Source organism: Populus alba, chromosome 6 (genome assembly GCF_005239225.2).
Source record: "Populus alba chromosome 6, ASM523922v2, whole genome shotgun sequence".
In the NCBI taxonomy this organism is placed as follows: domain Eukaryota; kingdom Viridiplantae; phylum Streptophyta; class Magnoliopsida; order Malpighiales; family Salicaceae; genus Populus; species Populus alba.
The window spans coordinates 23,511,341-23,530,658 of NC_133289.1; the positions used below are offsets into that span (position 1 = coordinate 23,511,341).

Sequence of the window (19,318 nt, forward strand, 5' to 3'; positions counted from 1 at the left end):
ATGTACATTGGTATTTTCTTGAGGGATAAGGTATTGTTCACTTTTCATTTACATTGTTTATTATTGACCAATACATACAGAATCACCGATGGATGAAAAAGTAGTTAGTGATAGCTGGTGGATTTATGAAAAATTTTAATTAGACTTTACAAACGGATACACCGATAGAAAAATTACAAATATTGAAATGTAATTGTTCATTGATAAAATCATTGTTAAAAAACCCCCAAATTAAAATACCAAAATCCCTAACATTAGATTAGATGGGCACATTTCTCTTCTTCTCTCTCCCTCTGTTGCTTCTTCTCCCCTCCTCTCATATCTTCATCTTTCTTTCTCTTCACTCTCTCCTTCTATCCTTAACTCATTATCTTCTCTTCTTTTCTTCTCCACATGCAGGTATGTCTTCTCCTTTTTTTCTTCTTCATTTATTTAATGATTTGTTTGTATTTTTTTTAATGTGAAATATTGAAACCACAAATCCTTTAATGTGCTTATATTAATCTTATATGATCCTTTTGCAAATGACCATTGCAAAGTTAATTGAATATTTGGTTAAATTAACATAATTGAACTTATTCGATCAACATAAATTGAAATAAAATCAATTGGTTTGTGACAATTCAATTTGAATTGTTGTTTATTTTTAGGTTTAAGAATTTTGGATAGTCTTCCATATAAGAGAGATGTTGCTGATTTTGTTTTTAAATATGAATGATTTACGGTACTTAATTCTTTAATTTGTGTAGATATCAAGGGAAAAGTCAATGCATGTGGTACGAATATGATCACTACTAGTTTTTCTAGCCGCGCTTCTAATGATCATGAGCCATTAGGTGCCGACCAAGAACAAACATATGAGATATAAGCATCCACTCACAATGCAGGCTCGTTGAGTGTGATGTCGTTACGTTGAAAGAGGTCCCCTTCAGAACGAGATCCATTTATCTGAAAGTACTAGATTTGGTGAAAGAACAACCTTTCAATATAGTTTTGTTTTCCCTTCATATCGACATTAAATAATTTCTAAAAATTAATTTTAATTAATGAATGCAACTTCATGTTTATAAACATTGAGAACCATAACATTAACTATGAAATCATCGATGTCAATTTTATTATTTTAATGGAGTCATGTTTTCAAATATCCTGAATGGAAATGTATGATTGATGCATGGTTTAGGAAGTTTAATATAACACCCCACCCCACTAGCAATATATTATCTGCTTTGATCCATAGGCCTCACAGATTTGTTCTTGATAGCCACGTATGACCCCAAAACACGTCTTACTAGTCAAGGTAAGTATGCTCCTATAAGGCTCTCCTCCAAGTCCTCCTCCATCGCCAATATTAAATGTTACAATTGAAGTCCAAGTTTTGACATTTTATTATTTTTGTCAATTCATCACTAATCTAAAAAAAATAGTGACAATTATATTTGATAATACATCAACTATTTTTTTTTCTTTCTTATGAGAGGCCCAAAACACTTAATCCTTCAACATTATATTACAAGTAATAGGTCAAGCATTTTACACTCACAAATATTTTTCCTAACCAAAGCTTAGAGCCATGTAAACAGGATAAATCAAATGGAAATATGTGGACTAAATGATCAAAATACCATATCAACAAAAGTTATAGTTTTTACACTGACAAACAAAATCATACATTGCCCATAGATCATCAAAAACATAAAATTACCAAAACCTTTTTTTTACCATCTAAACCAACCCTTTGAAAGGCTAAATTTTGTTTATGATAAAGTACACTTATAATAACATCTATTAAATAAAATTTTTGTTCTGATCTCAACTTCAATTTAAAATTTAAATAATATCTTGACCAACCAACAAATTATCCTTGTTGGAGAAAATAAATTTATAAATGTTTCAATATTTCAGGGAGATTGATTCATGTTAATAAACATATACAATTACTTGTAGCTAGCCAAGCCAAAAGAGAGGTAGGTGGATAATTTGCCGACATGGAATTAGATCAGAAGTCATTTTCCTCTTCTTCAGACCGGGCCGGGTTCCCCTTCTAGATGCAAGTGAAGTAACTAGATGAAGATCCATCCTTGTAGAAAAATCGTTGGATGATCATGACTTCATCGATCATATACGATAATTAGCTTATGAAACACGACATGAGTTGTAAGTACCTGGAAACACAAAAGATGGTAGGCAAGGTTTTTCTCTTGTTTGACAATGGCGGTGCAACGTTTCTAGCTAGACCGAGCTAGGGAACCTTGCTTTTTAGGAAACTGTCTGTAAATTAGAATATCGAATTAATTAATTAATGTAAATTAAGTTCTTCTTTTCGTGATTAAATCCTCCTAATCCTTTGAAGACTTGATCGTTTCAGTGGTTATTTGTTTAAGCGGTAAAACTTAATTATCAATTAAATCCCCCTAATGATTTCTTTTTCCCATTATCAATCCTTTGAAGACTTGATCGTTTCCCATTATTAATTATGGCTAATTATCAACATATTTAAACAAGAACTAAACATGAAGTTCACAGTACTTCTTCTTCTTCGAGAAATTATCTCGACTTATTTTTAAATTTTAGATTTTGTCTTTAATTCATCATCTCTAATTATGAATCTAATTAATCTTAATTTATGAGAATAAGATGAATGATGTATGAATTCCGAGACTTACTTTTGGTTGTTCATCAGCATAAATATAATGTCACTATATGTTCATATATCTAAATGCCTAGGTGTGAATGGATCGTTCAAAGTATTTTAAAATTAATTTGAGTGTTGCCGGTTCCTAACACAAGAAAAAAAGAAAGTATGATCCCCTCATACGAAACCGTGGCCAAATCTCCTGTGAACGTGACCCTTTTACACAGTTACACTTTCCGCCCTAGAGGCCGACATGGTCTAGCCAGGTCACATTCTCTCCGACGATTGATCAGTCAAGATAGAGTGAATTCAGTTTTCCTTTATATATTTGTTAACCCCTTCAATTTCTTCATGAAATTAGCCTCTAGAAGCCAATATTCTACTCTCTTTTTTTCAAATTTTTTTATCTAACTTGCAGTGTAGCACGGGTTTATAAACCAATATTTTTTCAAAATCATTTAATGATACAAGACATAGTCTTCTCTCGAAATCTCTAGTATGTTCAAATTGTCTTCATCGGAATTTGGGGGTCAACCATTTAAGCTGGCCGGCAGTTGCTGGGTTTCTTGTTATGTATGTAACGTGGGGGAGCCGTGTTTTTAATTTCCTTCCAATTCTTTCAAGGCATTTGCAGAGTCGGTTGTGTGAAAATGCAATACGTTGAACTCTTCCCTTGAAATCACCAAAATTGTGCAAGTCGTTTCATATGGGAGTCAGGAACAAGTTCATATTCAATTGCCATGGTGTATAATTATTTGAAGTGTGTCAATTATTAATTAATTAGGTAGACTGTTCTTAATTGGGTACCCCAAATTCTTGGATGCGTGGAAATTTAGGGCGCATGGAAAAGTATTGGGAAAAATATATCTAGAACACGTAGTGAAATTCTCGTTTGGATGGAAATTAATGATGATTTCTTGGAATATGTGTTAATGTAAATATTTATTTGGTAATTAATTTATCAAGACAAAAAGTATTTTTCTAGTAAAAAAAAACAATCTACATGATATTTGGATAACTTTATTATTATTATTATTATTTATCCTTAAGATTTAAGATTTTAAATTATTTTTTTAAACTTATATATGTTTTCTTTTTCTTTTTGTCCGATTAAAACACATAATTGGTTGATTTCTTGGTTGAATTTCTTCTGATATTTAATCTCCACCTGTTCATCACTCATTGGTTCAATGTACCGACAGATAAGGTCAATTGGTCAAGGTCAAGGGCTAATTAAGGAGTCAAGACCTATTTATAAAATATAAATATAAAATTAATAAAAAGGCTTTTTGTTATTAATATTTATATATAGCCCAGCATCAAGAATTAATTAATAATTGCTTCCTGGCGTTGAATATGTTGAATGGTACTCTTTTGGGATAATTAATTCTTCTTTATTTTCCTACTTTTATATATTTTCTTAAAAGTTTTATCTTAACTAGCATGCAACTTTGTTGAATCTTTTTACTTTCAACAGAATTTCCTCATCGAAATAAAAAATATTATATTAAATTACTCCTTACAATATTTTTATTTTTAAACATGATTTTTCTCACATATATATCTTCAAAAAAAAAAAAAAAAACTAGATCATAGTTGTATCGTTGTTCTTTGTGGGTTTCTCCAGGAAAATAACTATGGTTTTCAAAACTTGAATTAAGTAAGGACCAGGTAATAGATAAAAAAAATTAATAAATTTAAAAAATAAAAATAAAGAAAACGACATTATTTTGATAAGAACAAAATTTTAAAAAATCAATAATTTTAATTATGGCCGGTTTTTGATTGAGTGTGGCTGGGGCAATTGAATAGTTGGGTTATATAACTTGGGTTTTTAACCGGATTTTTTTAAAATCTGGACCTGTCCGAATCGCAGGTAAACCAGTTAGATGAATACTAAGTTTTAAAATAACGGTAATAATATGGAAATCGTTGCTAGAAGAAGAAGAACTTTCTGCAGGTAAATTCTAAAAGAGTGCCAGACTGGGAATCTGCCCCAATAAAAGCAAACAAAAAGTCTTCGAAATTAGTTGCAAGTTGGCACATCAAACATTTCAAACCCGCGTCTGCTTAACTTCTGCTTTTTGAGTCAAAACACAAACAAGACCCAAGAACAGAAATGAACATTATCAAATTAGTTCAAGCACATTAGAATTTTCCATTTTAATGGTTTATTTGGTTAGAGGTTCCTATTGATTAGGGGCTTGGCCGGAGCTGGGTCAATAAAATAAAACCTTGTTTTCTTAAAATTATATCATTTTAATTTTATTTTTTTAAAATAAATTCACCCAAATCAATTCATTTGATTTTTAAATGAACGAGTTAATACTAAATTAAATCGGTTGATTCGGGTTGATCAAAAGACCCACTTTTAACATCGAAAAGTAATATACTTTTTGGTTACCTGAAAGACTAATATATATATATATGTTTGAAAGGGATTAATAATAAACAATCAAGAGAAACTAATGATAGCACACTAAAATTTAAGCAACTGGTTTCTAAAAACTAATGGCGAAGGCATTATGCATATTTATATTTGAAGGACTTCTTTTTTTCTAAAATTAATTAATATTTTAAGAATGCATAGTTGGAATCTAGACATCATCAACTCTCAATCATCCCATTGGACAAGTGCCAATTAATTGGTCTTGTATTAATTATCATTTTGCATCATCTCTAAGTTCTTGTATTATTATAGAGTGAACTTGGGATCAACTCAAGACTATCTTTTTTAATGTCACGACAAGAGAAAACCATTTCCTCAAGTATTCATTGCCATTAGCTTGTTAGGAAACGAAAGAACATGGAAAGTTAGCGCGACACGGGGCTCAAAGTCTACGAGATAATTCACTGGTCAACACACCATGAAGCTTCTTGATCTTGTTTAAAAATTTCCAACCTTAATAATTCAATCCATTACTGGAGCCATAGTCCTTGACCTTGACATGCCCCATAAGAATTTGAAAATAGTTATTCAACTTGTAAGGACGTGAACCATGACTTTCTTGTGCTCTTTCCTTTTTTTTCTCTCTCTCTCTTTTTTTTATATAGATGAATGTGGACACCTTAAGATTCTTATAATTCCAACTTGATGTCGACTCCTTGTTATTTCCTGGGGCTTTCCTTACAAACCAAGCGCCATTGTTGATTGACAGGCCAATCTTTTTTTCTATAAATATTGAAGCATGCTTGCGTGTTTCTCCCATTCACTTGACCACCTTCAGACCATAGTGCTAATCTCTTGCTAGGTACCTGATCATTATTTGTCTCGAATCCTCTTTTTTTCTTGTATTAAGTTTATAGGTAGCTTTTTCAAGACAGATTTAGGAACTCATCAATGGATTCATCATGGGTGAACACTTCTCTTGATCTCAACATCAATCCCTTCAAGCATGTCAATGAAACTCAAGCTCAAGTAAGTTCTTCTTCTTCTTCTTCTTCATTTCGGATATCCTCGGATCAGCTTTCGGTTCTTCGATCTTTCCCTTTTCTTTTCTTGGTTTCTAGAATTCTCAAACTAAAAGAATTTTTTAATTTCTTTTGAATCAGGAGATCAAAGAGTTTGAAGGATATTCAACTAGGGTTGAACAGAAAGTACAAGTTAAAAAAGAGGTCAGTTTCTATTATTTTATATCCTGTGAAGGGTGATGATCAGCTATATATTGTCTGGTCTTGTCTTCTCCAAGTATTGAATCAGAAACTTGATGATTGTTCACAGGCTGGTGTTAGTGCTCTTGTTGAAGAGTTAAATAGGGTGAATAGTGAGAACCAGAAGTTAACAGAAGTGCTTGGTGTTGTATGCGAAAAATACCTGACTTTGCAAAAACATTTAGCTGATTTGACGAGCAAGAATTCAGAAAAAGAACTCATAACTACACCAGTAATATCAATGAAGAGAAAGGCAGAGAGTGAAGATTATAGCAACGTGATTAATACAATTAATGGAGGAAACACAGAAAGTAGTTCTAGTGATGAAGACTCAAGTAAAAGGCCACAGGAGAATCTGAAGACAAAGATTTCAAGGGCTTATTTTCGGACTAATGCATCCGATACAAGCTTGGTAAGTTCCTTGATTAAAATTTTAATTACTTGCTTGTGATGTGATTAATTATGCATAAAAATTTGTTAATAAGGGTTGTTTTGTGTTCTTAGGTTGTGAGGGATGGCTATCAATGGAGAAAATATGGTCAAAAGGTTACCAGAGACAATCCTTCTCCTAGGGCTTACTTTAAGTGCTCATTTGCTCCTAGTTGCCCTGTCAAGAAGAAGGTAAGTAAAACCACCCCAGTTCTTATGATTATTGCTTATGATTAGAAGGATATTTCAGATTTCTTATGAGAGATTTTACTTGGTTTTATTCAGGTCCAAAAAAGTGCTGAAAACCCTTCAATTTTGGTAGCAACTTATGAAGGAGAGCACAACCATGCTAGCCAATCTCAACCTGATCTATCATTAGGTTCAAGCCAAAGTTCTAGTTTTGGTCCAGTTCCCAGTCCATCATCCATCAGAACTTCAGTTCCCACTGTGACGCTTGATTTGATCCAAAGTGGAATGCACGTTGACAGTGCTAAAAAGACTGTTCAAGAAAACCTTCAAGCGCCAGAAGTTCAGAAAGTTTTGGTCCAACAAATGGCTTCTTCTTTGACAAGGGATCCAAATTTTACAGCTGCACTGGCAGCTGCTATCTCTGGGAGATTCAACCAGACTCGGATTGAGAAATTGTGAGATTGAAAACACTAGTACTGCTGTAGAGAATTTATAGTTTTATAGACACTATGCATTTTTATATGTAATTTGGAGAGCATTGAGTTACGTATATATATAATATAAGTTTGAAAAAAAAAATTAAATGAAAGAGTTTAATTAATTCTTTTCTTAACTCCTCTGAAGTACTTTGAAACATTATATCAATCATTTAAGTGATGATAGATAATTCAACAATGAGATTCAACCATGTTCCCTGTGAGATCTCCTTCACCACCACCATCACAAACTCTCATTCCCATTACTAAATGTAAACATCCCTTTTCTCTTCAGGCATCCCATTTTCCCGTACCCTTCATACATGTTCCCATTAGCCCAAACCAATACCTTTTTCTTGAAAATCTATTTTTCTACACACCACATACTCATTATCGTACCCGACATCACGGTAATCTTTAAAAGTTTAAGGGAAAAGAACAGATATCTGACATCTTGTTTTTAGACAGGAAAATGTATGGTTTTAAAGAGTCATCACCTGATATTATGGTCACTAGAAACTCTAACCTGTCAACAAAGATTATATGGTATGGGACTGGTTATGTAAAAGGAAAGATATTATCACCCCTTAAGCATTCTAACTGAGGTAGGTTGCATTGATGATTTTATCTTAAATGGCTAAAAGTTTGTTTTATTCTGGTTTTGATGGTCCGTTTCTAATATTCATGACTTTAGTGGCAGTGGATATTCAACTATGAATACTTCCAACTCTAGCATTGGTCAATATTATGTAACAAAAAAAAAATGGTATTCATGACTTTGACACCAATGAATAAACTAGTAAAATTTGAATTGGAATCAAAACATTTTTTTTTTATTTTATAGAGGAAAAAAATAATAAACTAATATTCATGACTTTAGTGGCAGTGGATATTCAACTACAAATACTTCCAACTCTAACATTGGTTAATATTATGTAACCAAAAAAAAATATGGTATTCCTGACTTTGACGCCAATGAATAAACTAGTAAAATTTGAATTGAAATCAAAACATTTGTTATTATTACTATTTTATAAAGGAAAAAAATAAGAAAATACAGATATGTATTACATACTAGATTTACATTTCACAGTATAAGTTTACAGTTCCATACTAAGTAAAGTGGTTCAGAAAAAGTGCGAAGGACTTATAAATAAATTCAAAAGGTTCCTATTTTTTTTTTTTTTGAAATTTTCTAATATTTTAAAAGACTAGTTTTCCAAACACACCCTTAGCCCAAAAAAAATTGGGTCGGCTGAGCTTGAGGCCCAGGCATAATCTAGTCTCAATATTTTTTTTTTGTATGGGCTAGATCTAGCCCAACCATACCTAGCCAGCCCGACCGAGTCATTGGCCTAGCTCAGTGACCAAGCTATACAACAATGAGCATGCGTGAATTAATTCACGCTTACTTTGCATAATAAGGAGGTAATTAAAATGGCAAGACATGAAAAAGAGAAGAACTTACATGGTGAGCTCCTAATGGAGGCGAAGACACGAGGCGCTGGTCTTTAGCTAATCGGTTAGCGCTTCTGCAATGGCCCTCCTTTTCTTCTCTCCCTTTCTTCTGTATGTTGTTTCTTTTATTCTTTTTTTTCTCTCTCTCTATCACCCTTTCTAACCCTTTCTGTTTTTTTTTTGTTGGTTGGATCAACAACCTACTATGAGGGAAAGCCGAAATTCCATTGTTGGAATTATGAAAGAAAGCCAAAAGTGCCTCTAGTTCTCTCCCACTCTCTATGTTTTTTGTTCGTCGCCCTCTGTTTTCCCGCAGTCCCCCTTGGTTAGTGACCTTTCTCTGGCTTTTATAGGGCGAGAGAATGCTCTGGCTGTTCTTCTTATTTTATCCTAGGAATGCGGATAAGCATGGCTCGTTCATCCGTGTTTAAGGAAAACAAGGGACCAACCATCCTACCATTGCAGGAATGTTGGTGACAACCCATTCTGGCGTTTGGAGAAGCACCGTGTGGGCGAAGGATACTGAGGCAGCTAGCACATTTGGTAAAGGATGAATTTGATCCTTTATTTGGATCAAAGTTTTTTTTTTTTTTTGAATTGGTCTTTCCTAAGATGATGAAGAAGTGGATGAACAGTGGATTTAGAAATGGTGTCGTTTTCTCGACTAAAATGGCTATTTTTCATTTCCCCCTTAAGGTTTTAACATTTAACAATTGGGTCCTTATTTATGGAAATCTTTCTTTTTTTAGGCCATATTTGTTTGCTTGAAAGTATTTTTCTTTTGGAGTGTGGTTTCTTTGAAAAGTTAACTCTTGAAAAGTGAATTATTTTCTCATGTTTGGTAGTGTCATAAAAAATAAGTTGAAAAATATTTTTCATTGTTTGGCTATGTCTTGAAAATAACTTATTAATGTTTTATTTTTAAAAGTTTATTAAAAGAATGAGAAACAAATCTTAAAAATTAAAAAGTTGAATAAGAATGAAATTGAAAAAAAAATATATAATTTCATAAAAATTATCTCAAATAAAATAAATAGCAATCAAAATAATAAAAACCAAATCTGACAGATAAAAAAGTTAAAAGATAATGAAATTAAAATATATATATAATTTCATAAATTATTTCAAATAAAATGAAAAGAAAAAAAATAAGGACCAAATATGATAGATTATAAATTTTAATTTTTTTTAAAAAAAGGATAAGAGAAAAGCAAATAGTAATAAAAAAAACGATGACCAAAGTTGATACAAAAATCAAATTCTATGGGAAGAAATTAAAGAAAAAAAAAGATTCAAAATAAAATATATAGCAATCAAAAGTTTCAGGACTAAGTTTGATATAATCAACAAAAAAAAAAAGGTTGTAAAGAGGAACTTCTTCTTCCATTTATAAAAAAAAACATTGTGCCATTTGCAAAAGGTGCAGACCTAACATCTAAAATTATCAAGGAAGGAGATGAACAATAGGTGAATGATGTGTCATCTAGGTTAAATCCCTAGAAATTAGGGTTTTTAATTTGGGATCTGATTAAATTTGATTTTAATCCATATTCTTCCAATTGCTTTTAATTGAACCCATTATTACCTCTTAAACTCTTAATTTTATGTAATTTCACCCCTACCAAACTCAATCATTAGCCTCAAAGTTTAGTATCATTTTTATTTTGGTCCTTGATTTCTAACCTATGTATTTAGACCCTTAATTGACCGTCAAACTTTTAATTTTCTTCAATGTAGCTCTTGATTTGGTCAATTTCAACCCTTGAAGTTTCTCGCATTTTATGTGTCGCACCCCAAAAAATCCTTCCGGCGCGCGGCATCGGGCTGGCAATTTTTTCGTCTCGTTTGTTGCATTTGCTTGAATTTGGTTCGTTGGAGTCGCCACCTAGTAATTGATTTCGGGCTACTAGGAAACCTGATGTACTGGTCTTGTCAGAGATCGCGGGTAAGGGACTGGTTGTGGCTAGGGAAGGTATTAGCACCCCTAACACACCCTACCTGAGGTAAGCTGCTTTGTGTTCTGATGTGGTTTGAAAATTTAAAATATTAATTAAATTCTAAGGCTTGAATAAATCAGTCATTAAATCCCCGAATATATGTAAAAACTTGTTCTTACATTTTCATGGAAAATACAACTTGATTTTATTTGTCCTTGAGATATTTAACCATATTTAAATTTATAAATAATTCTTTTTGTGTTTTTTTTTTTATTTTTATAATTCAATAACATAAATAAATAAATAAAAACAAAACACACACACAACTTTTTTATTATTATTATTATTTTTTTTAATCACATTTATACAATCTAAATTCCAAACAAATGAACAAAAATTACATTAATTAATTTAAAATTTACAGAAATAGTCCGTAAACATCCATAGGCTTCTGGAATACGCAGGAACAGTGTTCGGAGTAGTGGTGGCGCGTCTTCCCACGCGCCACCGTCACTGGCGGCGCGTGGGTTCACGCGCCGCCGATGGAAACCTGAAAAACAGAGGGGGGCTGGAGCGGCTCCTTCTCCTCTTCCTTTCCTCGCCGGCGGTGAAGATCACCGCCACCTGCAACAACAAAAAAAACTCACAAACAGCAATCGGTTTTTATTTTTCTTCCCGTTACAGATCTGCTTCTTTTTGATCTGCAGAAACAGATCGGTTCTTTTCCTTCTTCAGATCGATCTCGCCTCTGTCTTCGTTCCTCTGCTGGTTGCTGGATCTTCGGACGGCGGAGTTGTGGCTGGTCTGTGGTGGTGGCTGCCGATCTGTGGACGGCGCTGCTGGGGTTTGCTGTGGTGGTCGCTGCTGCTGTCGGAGGCTGGACGGAGAGGAGAGGTCGGGGAAGATGGCGATGCAAACGGCGAGATGGTACAGCGAAGGGGAACTGCTCTGGCTTCTGTCCGGCGTGTTGCTTGTTGGAGGAGGCGTCGCCGTGTCCGGCGATGAGAGCTGGGAAGAAGGAATGGCCGAAAGAGGGGAGTGTTCGGCGTGTTGCTGGAAAGGAAAATGGAGCTGCTAGTCTTGGGGAAAGGGAGAGGTCGATCGGTGTTGTGGGTGGTGCTGGTTTGGGGAAGAAAAGAAAATGAAAACGGGGAGGGGGCTGTTCGGTTTTGAAGGAGAAGGGAGAGGATTTTTGTGGCTTCCCTGTGCAGGCCTTGAATTTTGGTTGAAGGGGAAGAAGATGGGGGGAAAAACCGGCTGAGATTGAGCTGAAAATCAGGAGGTTGTGGGAGTAAAAAAATAAATTTCAAACCGGGGAAGGGGGCTGGTTCCGGTGTTGAAAGAAAAACAAAAATGTCAAGGGCGGGGGCGGCTGCCTTGATTTTCTGATGGTGGCTGCCCGGGAGAAAAAATGAAATCCACCGGGGGGTGCCTTCGTTTTTTGCCTCCTGCCAGGGAGAGTGTGTGGCTGGTCTTTTATCAGGGGAAAGAGAGGAAAATTAATTACCAAGGGGGTGGGGGCTGTGTTGCTGATTTTCAGCTGGAAAAATAACGGTCTTGGACCAGGGGGGGGCCAGCGGCTGTTTGAAAAAAAATGGGGGGAGAAGATAGTTTTAGGTTTTTATTTTTTTTTTATTTTTCTGGTGTTTCCAAAATTAACCCCCTTGCAAAAATGAAAAACCTCCTTAAATGTGAGTTTAAGACCAGTATTTATAGGCAAAAAATATTGCCAAGTTTTCAAAAATTGGTCAACTTTCTTTTTTTGTAAAATTTGATTTTTCTTGTTTTTTTTTTGTATATTTTTTTAAAAAAACGAGCAATATCAACGTCGACTCAAATGTGGAAAATCAATGATTTAAAAATGACGCGTGAAAAGTCGAACGCGTTCGAAAGACCCTTAAAAATTTAAATTCTTTTTTTAGACGACGTTGAAAATGCTAAAATGACGAAAATATATTAAAAAACATATTTTTTTGGATTTTCTTTGTTTTTCTCTATTTTTGGAATTTTTTGAAAATATATCAAAAACATGGGTCAAAAATTGGGTAGCAACAGATGCCCCCTCTTTACAATGCTTACGAAGCAAAAATCCTCGATGTTTTGCATAATAAGCTTTGTAAAGAAAAACTTATCTTTCTGTTTGCTCAATATCCACTTCATCAGGAATCTTCCTTTTTTTTTTATTATCCTGATATCTCATCTGGCGACCTCATTCATGGAACAAAAGAATGTGTAAAAAGTGGTCTCATTATAATGGGTGACCTACCCAAGTGGAAAGGAGGAAGAGTGGTCTCATTCTTTGGGTGACCTACCCAGGGGAAGGAATGGCCTCATTCTTTGGGTGACCTACCCATGTAAAAAAAAAAATGGAGAATGGTCTCATTCTTTGGGTGACCTACCCAGAAAAAATGGTGGTCTCATTGTGATGGGTGACCTACCCAAGTAGAAAAGAGGAAGAGTGATCTCATTCTTTGGGTGACCTACCCAGAAAAAATGGTGGTCTCATTGTGATGGGTGACCTACCCAAGTGGAAAAAGGAAGAGTGGTCTCATTCTTTGGGTGACCTACCCAGGGGAAGGAATGACCTCATTCTTTGGGTGACCTACCCAGAAAAGATGATGGTCTCATTGTGATGGGTGACCTACCCAAGATGAAAAAAATGTGAAGTGTGGTCTCATTGTAATGGGTGACCTACCCAGATGGAAAAGATATGATGAAGTGGTCTCGTTGTGATGGGCGACCTACCCAAATAGAAAGAATGTGAAGTGCGGTCTCATTGTAAAGGGTGACCTACCCAAATGGAAAAAATATGATGAAGTGTGAAAAAAAATAGGACTTACCTGGCGAAGTCTTGAGGGGATGACAGAAGAAGGGCTGGAAAACTTGGTGCTTCCTGATAATTCCCGATCATAGGGTTTGAAAACTCGGTGTTTCCTGACTGCAAGGGTTGAAAACTCGAGGCTTCCCGGTTGCAAGGTTGATCTATTCATTTCTTTGGGATTTTCCTAATGGTAAGGTTTATCCCATCGTCCTTTTATTCCATGATCAAAACCGATTCTTTATTATCATCACCACAATGCTTCTTTCTCTTTCCACCATCTTGCTGGACCTCATTAAGGATTTTCCTGTAACAATTCAAAAATATGTGCAAATGGTTGTTAGATGATATGCATGCATCCTTACCTGATTTGAAATATAGGTTCCCCCCCTCTTTGATGCTCCATCGTCATAGGGTTCCCTTGTTTGCATCCCAAAGCTTTCTTTGTTCTTTCGATGCATTGGCTCATTCATATGCTAGCCATCTACTCAGCTGTAAATGCAATGCCCATCCCGGGCTGTCTTCGACAATTACTGCTCGCATCGCTCATCAAGCTTGACAATGCCCCCAAGTGTGGTGTTGCTTGATTCATCATGAAGAATTTTCTCTCTTGGATTCTTCTTAGAATTATCCTTTGATTGATTGTGTGCATCATGTCAACACCCATCAAGATTGTTAATCAGTCATGAACTTGCCTCTAGTTGAAACATCATTCAAGTATATGTGGTCAATCATAATCATGGAACTGCCGCGTGATCCCGACATACCTCTCATTCTTTGCAGTAAACAGCTCATCATTGTAAGCGCGATGTATTTCTCTATGGATTCCTCCTAGCTTGTCAAATCTGATCGTGAAAATAACTGCTTTGGCATCATCAATGATGTTCATGTCATCACCCATATTCTTGCGGTGAAGTGTGCATTTGAGTTCCAAACAAATGGTCCCACAGTCAGTCTTGGTGGGTGCATCCTTCCAGCATTCATGCACATGCAACTATGTGATAACATCGTTCAAAGGTCATAACCATGTTGTAGATGATAAACCAAGATGAAGATATGAAAATACCCTTCTAGTGCAGCGTTGCTCATCAATTGCTACTGAAGTGCACTAGATCATGGATTGTCTTTGAACAACACTGCCCCCAATATGATCTGGAGGTTCGTTCATCGGAGTATAACTCAAGAAGGTTTTTCCTTGTCATTGTCAGATGCTAAACATAACTTTGATGAACTTTGACAACTCATCATCTGATTCTTTCTTTGCCCCCAGCTGATTAGAAGGTTGTTTGTTTTTCTTCTAAGGGTCCACTGTATTGCCCCCAGGTGGTCAACCTTTCAAGGAGTGTCGAGAAATATTGATGTCATTTTTGTCAAGGATTTTGCAAACTCAATTGATGTTCTTGTTTGAAAATCTTTCTTGTTCTGGAATCAAATCTGACATTTGAACGATCATGTCTATTCAAGTCTAAATTGTTGAAATGAAATCAGAGAGATGTCTGTTTTTGAAAAAAAAAATTTCTTTTGAAATTCAAACTTCTTTGGTCAAAGACCCAACACACTATTCAATGCAGTCCTTTGATTGTCTTGTATCTTGAAAACAGAAATGACCCGTTGTAAGATTTAAAAAGACCTTTTCATGGTTCTTTGTGTCCATTTTAAACTCTGATTTTGGGTATATCTTTTGATGGTCTGTGATGAGGTGACATTTTTATAGATTTCAAAAACAAGATGCTCAGCTTTATCAAGAAAGGTTGTTTCTTTTCTTAGCATTTATTTTATCAGCATGCATAATAACCAGTAGGTTAATTCATGAAGTCACGACCCTTATGGAAAAACTCTTCAAGTTTTGAGAGCGCCATTTATCGATTCAAATTGCTTGCTTGATTAAAAAGGGCTTTTAAAAGCATGTAATGCAGGCTATGGTTTATGGCTATGGAAGAAAAGAATTTCAAAGGCTCAAAAGGTGTTTGAGGGTTTCAACGACCTAGGATCAACATTAACTATTCATCGATTCTCTTTCTCTTGTCGTCATTGTAGAGAAAGTGACATATAACCTTGTTAATCTTCAGATATTAGAATTCTCTTAACATAGGTCGTAATCCAACTTTTTCTTTGATGAATAACTAATCTAATTTTGAAGACATTAGAGGCTCTATCCGAAACACACCAAAAGATATGAAGCATCGATTTTTCTAGTGTTGTCTTTTGGCATTTATTGTCTTTTCTCAATTGAAAGTTGTCTTGCCTCTCTTAGCATTGGTAGGCATTTTCTTTCATTTCCTCAAAGTTTTTCTTGGATGGCCCTCAATCTATGGATTTTCTTCTTCTAGCCCTTTCTCAAACATTGGACTTTTGTTCTAAGCTTTTCTTTGATCCATTGATTTTATCCGTGTCTCCAAAATATTTCTCATTTGCCCCCAGTGTGGGGTGTGATCCTAGTCAGGGTTTTTATGAAAAATATTCTATCCAGCTCAAAATGGGACTACAAGGGAGATAATTTTTAGAAAGTGACAGGATATCAAAGATGGCCTTTTCTCATTTCAAGCGAGGTCGGTTAGAACCGATAAATTTTGACCTCATCCAGTGTAATGATTGGGACTTGTAAAAATCATGATTCACGAGTCCATGACTACCGAATCCACTACATGTCATTATGCATACTGTTAAAACTTAGCTATATGATGTGTGGTTCAGTTTCAGGAGGTATGAGTTCAAAATTGTTTGGTCACCTCATGTCATTTCAACAAGAATCGAGTCATTTCTGCAATCAAAACACTTTTAATCTTCAGGATTGATTAGCCTTTATTGCATGTTGGAGTTTGATCAAAATATTTTGTATGAAAAAAAATGTTAAACATCTGTTGATTTCATAACAACAAAGAGACAAAAGCGAGGCATGTTTCGTTGAAGGATGAGATGTGATCCCAAAACAAAATGCAGAATTCCAAAACAATATGATTGACTGTTCATCACCATTCTTGAATCAACTTTTCTGGCAATATTTGCGTTTTTCCAAGCATTTTCGATCATATGTCATTCTGAAGATGTTTGGGGAACAATATAGCCAATGACACCCTCCTTCAACGACTCCACTTGTCTCTTGCTCACCAACTTTCAGACTCGCTTCTTGAAATTCTTGCAATTGCTCAATTCAAACGGTTGAGGACCCCATCTTGGCATCACATCTCTGGTCTGGATTGAACCACCCAGAAAATGATGGTTGCATGGGATTTGTTGGAGTCAGGTAAAAGTCTGGAATCTAGCAGATGCTGGCAAGTAAACTCACATGACAACTATTCACTTGAAATTCTTGCAACTATTCCATTGAAATGGTCGAGAACCCCATCATGGCATCACATCTCTTGTCTAGATTGAACCACCTGGAAAATAGTGGTTACATAGGATTTGTCGGAGTCAAGCAAAATTCTGGAATCTGGCAGATGCTGGCCGACAAACTTAAGTGGCAGAGGAATGTCCCATCTTGGCAAAGATATTTGAGCAATTGATGCTACCGTGAGACCTGGCTATACCACATAATTAAGGGTTCACACCGTCAAAGTCATCTTATGATTCACCTCTCATCATTGTTCTAGAATCCATGGCAGATCCTTCAATCTTTCTTCTCTTCATAGCTTGTTCAGTTCTTCGGAAAATCCTCACAACATTATTTCAATCTTCCAATGTTGCTATGGTTGGTTGAGGATTGTTAGAAAACTTTGTAACAGCTTGGTAATCTTGGCAGCGCCTAGAAACTTGTAGTATCGTCACTACCGACGTGTGGAATCACACATTGTCTCTATTGGAAGAGCACCTGATGAATCTGAAACTCCTTTGTCCCCTCTTCGAATTCCATCTAACAGTGTAGCAAACAAACACCTATAGAGGAAGTCCTGCTCTGTTGAAGTTTCAGTATTCTTCATGTTTTTTCAGTCTAGGCATGTCTCTTCTCTCTACTTTTGAGTTTTAATGCCGACATTGTTGGAGGAAAATCATAGATGATCTGAAACTACTGTATTCCTTCTTGGATTTCCCATTTGCGGATCCACAAACAGATTCCTGCCGAAAGAGCTCTGCTACGTTGAAGTTTGATGTCTGCTCGTATTATTCAGACCAGGTCTGGCTCTTCAACCTACTAAAAGGTCTTCGTGCTGAAGCTGATGAGAGAAATATTTGTAGCATATGCAACTTATAAATCCCCTCTTGCATTTCCAATTTGCAGAGCCATAAATGGATTTTTGTAGAGAGAGCTCTGCCACATTGAAGTTCAGTGTTTAATCATGGTTTTTCAGACCATCTTGTGCTGCTGAACTGAAATTGAGCTCATAATCGGGGTAACTTAAAAGCAGACTAATGCACCATGTATAGGAGGCTAGTAGTCGTTTGGTTCCATTAGATGATGTGGAGGCAATGAACACTTAACAATGCAACTAGACAAGAATCAGAGTTGTCATTAGCTGATGACTGAAGGCGTCGTTGCTGTTGTTCATGACTGAAAAGGAGAGATACAGCTTTGATTGGACGTGAACAAGTAGTGTTCCCACAGAAGACTGTGCAGGCATTCTCTTTCCATTTGATGCTCAACACTTGTTCGAGCAGATCTGAGTCCAACTATTTCGCCTTTGATGCTCTCAAACTCAAACTGATAATGAGTCTCTATCTGACATCTTTCTTCACTTCCATCCTTTCTTTAATCACTTGCAGCACAACTTGTGTGGGGGAACCTACTTTTCAACTCGATACATGCATGATAAATGTATGAACATGTAATCTATATGACGAACTCACCCTTCGAGGGGTGACAATATGGTCGTAACTCTTGTATGATGAAGCAAGAATCGTGATTTTTGCCCATACTCTACAATGAAAATTTTCGGAGTGACGGCCAATGTGTCACCTACAAGTCTTGAGTTCAAGATGCTTCAAGAAAGGTTTGCTCAAATGCAAAACAAAACAAATATTTACGGAGCATACATCCTACAGGCAAGTTCTAATCTTTTTACGTGAGACAGGGTAGGTTTGCTACTTGGTCTCTAAAAGGGTCTCTTGTTGTCCCAGTGATCACCTTCGTAAAGGCAATATAGGGGCCCAGTAGGTAATTGGTTGGCATGTGTCCAACTATTACCAGTCTAAGCACTCAACAAAGAGTTGGGGTTTACACAAACTTCAACCTTGACTCAAGTCGTAAGGTAAGCTGCTAGTCCCCCACCTAACCTAAAGCTGGTGTGTGCTTTTAAAAATTAAAACTTATGATGCATGAGAGAAATATATACAATGCATGAATAAAACAAAAATAAACAAAACAAAGCACAAAAAAAAAATTGAATACATCAAAACACAAAGCTTAGTCCGATAAAGTTGAAAACAATACCCGTCCCCAGTGGAGTCGCCATCCTGTCGCACCCCAAAAAATCCTAAATCGCGCGCGCGGCATCGGCTGGCGATTTAAATCTCGTTTATTGCATTTGCTTGAATTTGGTTCGTTGGAGTCGCCACCTAGTAATTGATTTCGGGCTACTAGGAAACCTGATGTACTGGTCTTGTCAGAGATCGCGGGTAAGGGACTGGTTGTGGCTAGGGAAGGTATTAGCACCCCTAACACACCCTACCTAAGGTAAGCTGCTTTGTGTTCTGATGTGGTTTGAAAATTTAAAATATTAATTAAATTCTAAGGCTTGAATAAATCAGTCATTAAATCCCCGAATATATGTAAAAACTTGTTCTTACA

The 19,318-nt window shown here is 35.7% G+C and overlaps 1 protein-coding gene across 1 annotated transcript; it reads left to right on the forward strand.

Annotated features, from left to right (window-relative positions):
* Positions 1–5,831: 5,831 nt before the first annotated feature.
* LOC118050212 (probable WRKY transcription factor 40) lies at positions 5,832–7,517 on the forward strand. The gene is made up of 5 exons (XM_035060473.2): positions 5,832–6,053; positions 6,188–6,250; positions 6,357–6,698; positions 6,791–6,907; positions 7,001–7,517. Exons 1-5 carry the CDS (start codon positions 5,976–5,978, stop codon positions 7,361–7,363), a joined length of 963 nt encoding a protein of 320 aa, XP_034916364.1. The 5' UTR covers positions 5,832–5,975; the 3' UTR covers positions 7,364–7,517.
* Positions 7,518–19,318: the final 11,801 nt, after the last annotated feature.

What these genes read in the sequence shown, in the direction of transcription:
- LOC118050212 (XM_035060473.2), top strand. Translation starts at nt 5,976, where the DNA reads ATGGATTCATCATGGGTGAACACTTCTCTTGATCTCAACATCAATCCC. An exon ending in TCAATGAAACTCAAGCTCAA is followed by an intron (nt 6,054 to 6,187) that starts GTAAGTTCTTCT and finishes CTTTTGAATCAG; the next exon opens with GAGATCAAAGAGTTTGAAGG. An exon ending in ATGCATCCGATACAAGCTTG is followed by an intron (nt 6,699 to 6,790) that starts GTAAGTTCCTTG and finishes TTGTGTTCTTAG; the next exon opens with GTTGTGAGGGATGGCTATCA.